This window comes from Belonocnema kinseyi, chromosome 2 (assembly GCF_010883055.1).
Source record: "Belonocnema kinseyi isolate 2016_QV_RU_SX_M_011 chromosome 2, B_treatae_v1, whole genome shotgun sequence".
Classification (NCBI taxonomy): Eukaryota; Metazoa; Arthropoda; class Insecta; order Hymenoptera; family Cynipidae; genus Belonocnema; species Belonocnema kinseyi.
Window position 1 is genome coordinate 107,622,517 of NC_046658.1, and position 10,963 is coordinate 107,633,479.

At 32.2% G+C, this 10,963-nt stretch overlaps 1 protein-coding gene across 1 annotated transcript; it reads right to left on the reverse strand.

Annotated features, from left to right (window-relative positions):
* Positions 1–869: 869 nt before the first annotated feature.
* On the reverse strand, positions 870–2,292 carry LOC117168512. The gene is made up of 5 exons (XM_033354240.1): positions 2,204–2,292; positions 1,854–1,947; positions 1,575–1,663; positions 1,294–1,405; positions 870–1,192 (listed from the first exon to the last, which is right to left on the reverse strand). The coding sequence occupies exons 1-5, from the start codon at positions 2,246–2,248 to the stop codon at positions 1,095–1,097; spliced, it is 438 nt and encodes a 145-aa protein (XP_033210131.1). The 5' UTR covers positions 2,249–2,292; the 3' UTR covers positions 870–1,094.
* Between the last annotated feature and the right edge of the window lie 8,671 nt (positions 2,293–10,963).

The window sequence follows — 10,963 nt, forward strand, 5'->3', positions numbered from 1 at the left end:
TACTCCTTTCCCCTGCCGAGTGAGTCACGCCTACCCCGAAAGGGAAATGGCTTAATGGTGTAATAATAATAATAATAATAATAATAATAATAATAATAATAGTATAAGAATAAGTTGATTAATATTTTCAACACTACAGTACTGTATCTGTTATTTTGGTTCGCGTTTCTAAGGCGCGTCGAATGACCTATTGAAGAATCATTCATCGCCTATCAGTACTGATTTATCAAGTTTCAAAAAATGGTTCATTCTATTCACAGAAAAAAAGGAAGGATATAATTTAACCGATTCGGACGTAAAAATTACCTGAGACAAAAATTGATTTCACAGCGTAAGCTTTACACGAATATTTGTTAAAGTTTCTTTTGTTTTTCCATGACAACAAATGTATTTTGAAAGACGTGAAGTTGTCTGAATAAAACTTTATCCATTTAAAAAATTACCTGCAACAAATTTTATCCTTAGGGTTTTCAGTTTTTAGATGAGACAAACTTTATCAATATGAGGACCTCTACAGTACTGTATCTGTTACACATGTTCGGGTTTCCAAACCGCGTCGAATGACCTATCGTTCAACCTTTCATCGCCTACTAGTTCCAATTTATTAAGTTAAAAAAAAGTTTCATTCTGTTTATATAAAGAAAACTTGGTTGATATTAGAAATACTGCAGTACTGTATCTGTTATATTTGTTCGCGTTTCCGAAACGCGTCGAATGACCTATTGTTAAATGTTTCAGAAAAACTTTTTTGATATCAGAAATACTACAGTACTGTATTTTATGTATTTGTTCGAATATCTAAGACGCATCGAATGACCTGATTAGGAACCTTTTTATGCCCCACTAATGCCAGTAACAAAAAAGGTTAATTGTGTTCATATGGGAAGAACTTTTTTGATATTAGAAAAATTACATTACTGCATTTGTTATGTTTGTTCGCTTTTTCGAGACGGTCTCTCGGATTTTCTTAAAATAAGGTTGTCGGTATAAGATAGAAAGATCAACTTGATAAAATAAGTGTCAGTATTATTTTTGGGATAGTCATTCTAGGTAGAGACTAAATTTCCATCGATTCCAGGCGATATTTAATTGACTTATGGTATTCTTTCCTGCTGCAATATTTTCCAGGTTTTTTTTTCTACACAATCATCGTACTCATTCGCAAAATCGCACTCATCTTCGACATTTTTAACTAGAAAAATAAAGCTAAAATTAGTATTATTATATACCAATATTTTAATTTAAACACACTTTCAAAATGAAATATTGAGAACGATTTATCCTATTAAATACCTTCATCAAGACATTGTAAAATTAGTTCCATGATTTCTGTAGCTTTTCTTGGATGCAGGGCATGCTCAATTTGTGATATTCTTTCCAAGTTGGGCTTCATGTCTTCGCCTATCTAAAATAAGTTCGTTTCGATTAGAATAAATTAAAATTTTATTTTATTTCTTTAAAAAGATGTTAAACAGTTCGAAAAACAATAAGCTTTTTAACATCCTGGAAAAAAATATTTATCACAATAATTTAAATGGAGTCAATAATTAATTCCATAATTTTAATTTTTTTACCTCCTCAGATTTTTTCATAAGACATACGGAAAAACAGCGCATTCTTAATTCACCGAACTTCGTATCGATCTTAAGTCTCTGTTCCTCTTCTGTAAACAAAATAATTTCGATAGCAGATCTTATATTCAAAATTTTTAAAATGATGCCACTTTCCAAACTTTAAACTTTATTTCATTCACCATAAAGTAAAATCACCATGTAAAAAATTACATTTTGTTTATTCTCTGCATTGTCATTTTTATCCGAAAAAATTAGTTTTTCAAATATAATAGAACTTGCCTTGAGTTACGTTCATTTCTTTAAAACATTCCTTAGCATGTTTCTGCATTTCCTGCTTTATTGTGTTGACTTCATACTCGTAATTTATGCCCATCTGATTATAAAAATGTACCAAATTAAAACTAATTCTTCTAATATTTTTGAATACTCAAAAATAATTGTACAATTCTTCTTGGCAATAGTTTTTTTAAAATTTAGATTTTCGTGAAACAAAACAGGGCGTAAATTATAATAACTATTATTATAATGACTATTAATATAACTTAAGGGAGATGAACAAAAAATAAAACCAATTTTAATCCTTTTCTCTGTGCCAAGTCCTTTCAGTTAAGAAACAAAATTGCACTCGCCACATCAATAATGAGCACTTCAGTCAAGAAAATAATAATTTTCATATTGTTTAATTAAATGAATATTTGCAAGGAATCAGAACTGAAGTTATTTTTCTACTGAGAACTTGATCCAAAAACACTGATATTTATATCCTCGCAAGTCCTAATGGAAAAATTATGCTGCCATAAAAATGTTTAATACATGTAATTTACACAGAGAATCAATACTCAACCAATTATCATAATTAGTATTTTTTGCGCTCTGTGTCTACATCTTATTTCGATTATATAATAAAACTGCTGAATCAGATCATAAACTGCATGAAGCCTTTAAAGAAATTTTCTTTTTTTAATAAGTCAAAAAAGGGTCTCTTGAAAGACTGATGATGTTATATTTAATTTCCATTGTACATACTTATTTACTCACTTTATGATGCACAATTTTTTTGGTCGGTATTTAATATAAAACTAGAATTATATAGTATTATAGTTGTGTGATTTTCAAAAGAAATTTAAGTTTGATGCCTTATTTTACAATTTTAAAAACTGCTTTTTCGTTCCTACAGCACGTTCTATACGGATAAAGTTTTCAAAATAAACTCATTTGGAAAAACTCTTTGTTTGCAATATTATATTTATTTTATTTTTCAAAATTTCTAATAAACAAATATATTTTTGTCTGGAAAATATTTAATTGTTTTCATTATGATAAATTCTTATATATAACTAAAATAAGACCTAGAAAAAACTGTCTCGAGTGGTACTAAAATGGGGAACCAAAACTGGGTATATTTTTATCGAATAATTTGGTTATGTCATAGGATTACATTATCCAGAAAAGCCATAAAATTATACATTTGCATCTAATAATTCACTACAATAAAAAAAAAACCCGGAAGCGAAACCTTAAATAAAAAGGTGCACTTCATTGAATTACGTGCCTACTTTATGACTTTGTCGTATATACGCGAAAAGTCTTTCACGTTTTTCAGAAAATGTACTTTCAGATTCTCAATACACATTGCGACCAAATCGAAGCTTATAATAAAATTGTGTAAAATAAACTAGAAATTGTAGAACATTTTTAAATATATAACTTAAACATCAAAACATATTAGAATTAAAGAAAGTCAAACGCAAAGCAGATCATCAAATGTTATTACTCAAGAAAAATATAGCTCGTTTAAAAAAAATGGTTTAAGTGGATAAAATTTGCGCTAAACCGATCAAACTCTTTTTCCTAAATCAACCAAAGTTTTTGGTTTGTTCTTTTTATTAATTTTGTTCAATTTTCTATTGATTTCAACAAATGTTTTTTTGATTTAGCCAAATCTCGTTACGTACAATGACTATCATATATACTCGTACTATAGCTATTAATGGAATATATGTTTCTACAATATGTATGAACTATTAATATGAAATTTTTTCGTAAGCCATTTTCAATATATTCTTTCAAGTCCATCCTTAAATTTTATTAGTTTCTTTGAACGAATCCTGAATTCAATTTTCAATTTTTTTTGGTTGATATTTTACAATTGTGATATCATTCAGTTTAGAATACGTAATTCAAAAAACTTTCACTTAAAAAATTTTTCATCTTAGATATTTAATTTTGAAGCGCGCATTTTAATTTAAAGAATTTAAAAACGAATTTTTAAGGGCTTAAACAATTAAAAATTAGAAGCGTTTAAAGTCGAAGATTTTTTGTGAAAAATGTTTTTAGTTCATCAATTGTGAATATTGATTCATTATTAATTTCTTAAATTAAATAGTACTTTAGGATTTAAAAAGTAAATAATAATTACTTGTAAACAAGACCATTCGGAATCAGTTAAAAATTTTACAATTTCCAGATTTTAACGTTAATAATTAATTAAACGTTAATAATTAGAATAACTTCAAAATAATGTATTTATAATCAAAGGATTTTATTAATTTTCAAACCTAAAAAAAGACTAAACTTTCAAAGTTACAATTTAAATTTTTTTATTACAAAAAATTTAATTGGTAAGTCAAAATGTTGAATTTTGATGCATAAACAATAATTGAACACCTATTATTATTATACAAAATTCGAGTAAATTGAAGAAATATTTAGGAGTTTTGAAAAAATGAAATTAATTAAAAATTTGAAATAATTTTAAATAATTAAAACGGGGTATCTATGTTTCGGCTAACTCCGGCTATTCGCACCAAAATTTCGATGCAAATAATGCGCAGCCGAATTTGAAACCAAATATAGATTCCACCAGATTTCGAAAAAAAATGTATAAGCTTTTTAAGAATTTGAAGAGCTTCACAAGCATAAAAAACATTTCCTTGGCAAATTGAAAATGATTTTTTATTTTAAAAATTAATTTTAACAGAATATTTACAATATTATGAAAATTATAAAAAATTAATGTGGAAGATACGAGTATTAGGTAAATTTATTCAATTTGGCAGGATTTTAGACAAATTTGTAGGAAAAATGATAGAAAAAACTCGAATCATTTTTAAGATGTTTCTTGGTTCTAACAAAATTTCGAAATAATTTAAAATTTGAATAAAACATTTTTTAATCAAAAAATTTTCAATCTTCAATTTTAAAAGTTGAACATTCAAGATTTCCACGTTGAGTGCTTTAATTTCAATTTAGTTTTTCTTACTTCAAATGGAACAATTTTTGGTTTTAGAGTTAGAATTTTGTAAATTTCATTGACTGCGAGAAATGTTTGCGAATGTGGAAATGACCGGGAATTTTTTTCTTTTATTAAAACGGCCACCATAGATGAGCGACCTCTAAAAATTTCCCGATTCATTTCACCTTCCACGAGGTTAATTTTTTACCTTAAGGGAACAAAAAATCAATTATGCAAGCTAAGATTAGGACTTCCCTTTTTAAAACGTCCTCCTATATAAAACTATTTTTATATTTTTTATGTATCTTTACTTACAGAACCGCTTTTCTTTGAAAGGCAAGCATTCAGACCACAAAGTTTAGTGTGATCTTTTTTTCCCTTCTCAATATTTTATTCATTAATAGTGAATTATTAGGTAAATATGATAAAATCATAATTTTTTTGAATAGAAAGGTATTTGAACCAAGCAGAAATGTTTAGGTTGTTATATACGATATTATAATAAAATTGTGTAACAAAAATTTCACTAATTATCGTTTTATCTGTGATTTTATCATTTATTGAAAATTTAGTTAGCAATTACCTTATGATTTTTCGAGTTCCTTTTGGCATTCACCAAATGTTTGTTCATTAACTGGCATTGCTGTTTCGTAAATCTAAGTAAAAAATGAAAAGGATGGCTATTAAACGTTATTTTTAAGCCATTCGAAATAAAAATAAAAACGACAGAAAAACTAATAACTTTTTATTTACAACTTCAAAGAGCAAAAAAAATACGGCCGATGATAACAAAACTTTCATGAGTAGCTTAATTCGCTTCTGAGACACTTCGTAAATTATTGTAAAGCCAACAGAGATCTGACCACTCAAAACAACCTGTTTCGTAGAGTTATTAAATTTTTATTCGTTTATATATTTAAAAATGTTGCGGGATATACAGAATAGGAAATAACACATGTTTTGCTTAAGTTCCTTTCATTTGAGGCTCTAATTTACATTAAACTAATATAACGAATACAATTCTTGATGAATTTTAGAATTTCAATATAGCATACTTTCATAGACTTCATTTATTCTTATTCCATACCAAACGAATCCATTATGCACTTGTTATAAGCCATTGCAAATTCACATTTATCATCCTTTGCATAAGCTGTCACATTTAAATATGAACATCTTACTACACTTAAAAAACTTCTTAGGTAATTGTTTGAAAATATCTTGAACAATAAGAAAAGTAGAATTTAAGTTTACCTTCTCCGAAGCACTTTTCAATCAATGATTCCAATTTTTCGTGAGAGTAAGCCTCACCATGAATATGCTTTAAAACTGCTTTAAATTTATCTACGTTGACTTCTTTGTCGACCATTTAAAAAATTTAAAGTATGTAATCACTTCTCGGAATCATTAAATCAGTCGATCTTACATAGGCGTTCTTGTGTAGTATCAAACAGAATAGGTTAAGAGGACCAATTCTTGGCACCCTTCTCTAGCATCTTAGATAATACATTTTTAAAAATAAGTTTTGCCTAATTCATTTTATTTATACTATCATTTTTACAAAGAATTCATATACTATTTATCAAGTGAAATCACATATTAATATTAAGTCATTCGTTAGCTTATCAAACCAGATACTCTCATAACACATTCTTCCATGCGACGCAAGTTTGGGTTTGGTATATCATGATTTTTCATTACTTGCTTTCGCTCCGCTGAAGAATACGATAATCGTTTTAAAATTTTATCAGTAGAGTTTAGAATGAAAATCAAGAAAGATGTTAGAATATAACGTCGGCGAATACCTGAAAGAGTCAAGAAATTTTGCATAAACTGAAGTTCAAGTTCGTTTACTTATTTTGCTAAAAATTAAAAATTGTGTTGAGCGATTCTTGCCGGCCTTGTTGGTTTGGGTGAAGATTCAACTATATCTTGAAAATTAATCCTTCTTTGTTAAATTCAACTGTTTTTGACTCAAAATAAAATTTTGTTTTTGTTCAAATATCAACTGTTATATTTTTTTCTTAAAAATTAATCTGTTTTGGTGAACATTCAACTGCTTATTTAAAATTTAAACTAATTTAAAAAAATAATTTTTTGTTCAATATCCCTAATTTTTTGTTAAAAATTCAACTATCTCGATGAAAATGTATGTATTATTATACAAAATTATATTTTTTGATGAAAAATCATTCCAACAGTTAAGAACTTAACTAATTCGTTAAAAATTCCTTTATTTAAAATATTTTTATTGAAAATTAATGTTATAAACTGAAAATTTAACTATTCTAATTTTTGTTGAAAAATCGTTTTTTGTTGTTGTTAGAAACGATTTTTCAACTGAAAATGTACCTATTCCATTCTTGGTTGAAAATTGATCTTTCTGTTTGAAAATTGCTTTTGTTGCTTGATAATAATTTATATTCTTTGATATACAAGTAATTTTATTGGTTGAAACGGTATCTAAAATTATCTAGCATATAATTGCATTTTCTACCCTAAAAATAACTAATTTCAACAAAAATAGCTTATTTAGTAATTATTTTTTAGCAATACTTTTTCACAATTTATAGTGCTGTCTTAATTGTAGTCTACGCCGATAACATAATTTAGATCTCTTTATATTATTCGTTAAAGTGACATGATAATTCGTAATTGCAGCATCCAGGAACTGTACAGAATAGCGCCTGGATCGGTACAATCTACTGTTAAGAATTTGTTTCCTGTTATTGTCCTTCTGTTGAGTGACCTTACTATTTCATGTACAATACCATGTTTTCCTTCCAATGTTAATTTTCCTTGAAAGTTTCTCTATGTTTAGGTTTTGGACGCTACCTTTGTTGGAGAGGGGACTTAGGTAGTGATCCGAGGGTTTGACTGAGCCAGTCAGTTTTCCAACCAAGGTTGAGTCGTGTACAGCTTTCGCGATAATTTAACGAAATTACAAATCAAGTGTCTTGAGTTTTCTTTAGGTATCTAAACGATTACATTTTTTCAAATCTATGTGTCTTTCTCTTTCCTTTTTGTTAAGTGACTTTTCCGACTCGATCGTCTTCTGGTGTTGTGGGAAGTGACGAGTCGGATGACGTATCACTTCCGGTTACGTCGGGATCGATCGTTGGGTGAACGATCGTGGTCGTAGCTTCCGGATGCTAGATCTGTTCGAATTTTCCAAAACACTCAAAACCTTTTTTTGGTATAAAGTGCTTGTGGGGTCGACTCCGGGACAAATTACTTGGATTAAAGTGAGCATATATCTGGACGTGAGTAGTGACAATGTTAACTTTTCTGGTGCTCTAGGTGGTCGACTTAAACTTAGTCACACCTTCTGGGTGAGCGGAAGATCATGATGTCAGGCATGAGAGATTTACTGACTGTGCTTCTTCTCAACTTTGCAAACGTTCCGAGACAGGCTCTCATGTATGATGAGCATATTGCTAATGGGATGTTTGCAACATTGTCAACGCCTCGAGACAGGCTCTCAGGCATGACAGACGTACTTACTAACTGCGTGATTGTTCTCAACATTGAAAACGTCCCAATACAGGCTCTCAGGTGGGATGACTGCACTGCTAATGGATTGTTTGCAACATTGTGAACGCCTCGAGACAGACTCTCAGGTATGACAAATGTACTTACGGACTGTGTGATTGTTCTCTACATTGCAAACTTCCCGAGACAGGCTCTCAAGTATGACTATCATAGGTGAAAGAATTGTTTGCAACATTGAGAATGCCTCGAGACTGGCTCTCAGACATGACCGTGTGATTTTTTGCAACATTGCAAACGCGTCGAGACAGGCTCTCAGGCATGACAGACGTATTAATTGAGGATTGTATAAAAAATTGCAAGCAGCGTGAGACAGGCTCTCAGACATGACTGACTTATTAAAAATGACAGACCATATGTTTTTTCTGTAGTTATTTAATGTTGCTGAAACCTGGATTGGTGTGGAAAGGACTGACTTCGGATTTGTTTCCCCGGGTCTCCGCATTTCATGGAAAATTTATTACTCTCTTCCCTGTCTTTTCATTTTCTGCTTTCTTCATTCCTGCAAGATGAAATCCCTTACTGGGGTTCTATGTTGCTATTAAGATTTGTTTCAGGTCTGCAAGCATCGCAAGGTTTATAGAGTTTTAATAGCACATCATCATCAGAGTAATGGACCTTTTAAAGAGCCAATTGTCATTGGTAGCTTCGATTTTAAATATAAGGAACATTGTGTTTGTTGCTAGGCAACAAAAGATCACTCCCGGATTCTTACGCAGCCAAATTCAATTATTAAACGATTACTTCCAGACTCTTAGATCAAATCATCTTGAACTTGTAACCAAAGGTGCCATTGCCGGTGAGATAAATTTCACTGAGAATCAGTTCGATTCCACCCAAGCTGTTTACGTCGAAACTTCTAGTCGCCTCTACGACGAACAAGATCGTATCGATCGTGCCGTGTCACTCTCAGCCCCCCGGTGACAGTCGCTCTCTCACAGACAAATTTTCCCAGAATAAATCTGGCCGCATTCTCAAATTAACGAGAGGACTATGAGGCCAACTACGGAACAGCCTGACAGATACCATCTCACGGCGGAGAAAATTTTTGAGCCCCCTCATTGGATGCCCGATTGAGAATTGGAATCCCATATTTACATTCGTTACTGCCGAAGCAATGGATTCCGTTACTCGCCGAGACTGGGAAAATCAGCTGAGCGAAGAAAATATAATTTCGACATTTTCCGCAATTAAGGTGTTCCTGTAGCAGAGAATTCGAGCACTTAAGGCTACTGAAACAGTGTATACGTCAATGAATGAATCAAGGGGCCCGTCCACCGTCTCAAGTTGGAACGCTCAGTCGGGCTCAAAAATTAGGACTCGGTTACTCGCTATGTCAGCTAATCAATCTTGTGCTGCATGTAACTCTAACCATTACGTCGGTCACTGTCAAGAGTAGCATAAGCTTGATGCTCCTGTTAGGCGTCAAGCTGCCCTTCGATTACGCTTGTGCTTTAATTGTCTCAAAATGGGACATTTGAGCCGTAGCTGCCCTTCGAGTTCTCGTCGTCGTCTGTGCCATAAGGAACATCATAGCACAATTCATGAAGACAAGACTCGTAAAAGGCTTCTGACTAAAGACTGGGGTCGTTTAACCCCCAAAAAGCTTCGTTCCCTTCTCGATGCCGCCTCTGAAACCAGTTTTATATCCCGACAATTAGCTCGCCGTCTTGGTTTAGCTCAACAGGCCGTCAATGTCCCCATCAGCACAGTGGGGAAAAACCAATCGATCTGCGTGCAGACGTGTGACCCTTCATATCAAATCTCGGGACCAGAGAAAATTCTCAATCAAAAATGGCCTCATATCCAAGGAATTTCCTTAGCGGATTTATACTTCTTAGTCCCCAAACCCGTTGATGTGATTTTAGACGCTGATGTTTACAGATCATTCTTCCTAGATGGAGTTTGCAAGGGACCACGAGAGGCTCTCGTCGCCTTTTGAACCGTTTTCGGATGGGTTGTGATCGGTCCGGTCAGATTATCTTCAACTGCAGACGAATTGGACCACTCGAGAGATTTGATGACCTTAACTGTTTACCAAAAGGACAATATCGTTAGCGTCCTAAGGCGATTCTAGGAACAAGAGGAAGTAATGATTCCCCTGTTGACTTCTCTCAAGGATCAATAATTTGAGCGAGCTTTCGTAGACGGGCATCGACGCGATAGCACCGGCAGATACATCGTGCGTCTTTCCCTTCGACCATCCTGCATTCCCACCTTAGGAGAGTCTCTGCAAGGTGCTAAACGCATCCTCAACACCATATGCCAACGATTGGAGAAGGACACATGGTTAAATGAAGAATATACGCGCTTCATGTTTGATTATGAAAGACTAGGGCACATGTGTCTCATTCCCCCTTCAGAAGCATAAATAGTTCCGGCCAACTTACTATATCCCACATCACGCCGTTTGGCAAACCGCACATGTCCAAAACTACAAAATTACCTTGCTGCCGTATCGCCAGATCAGAGTTCACGACAGAGAGGTCGATCTTCAGCGCATCGTTTGGAGAAAGCCAGGTGCGAACGAGAATAGTCACTATCAACTTTTTTTTATTTTTTTTTATTTAAGCAATTTTAATCCATACAAGATTATTATGCTGAA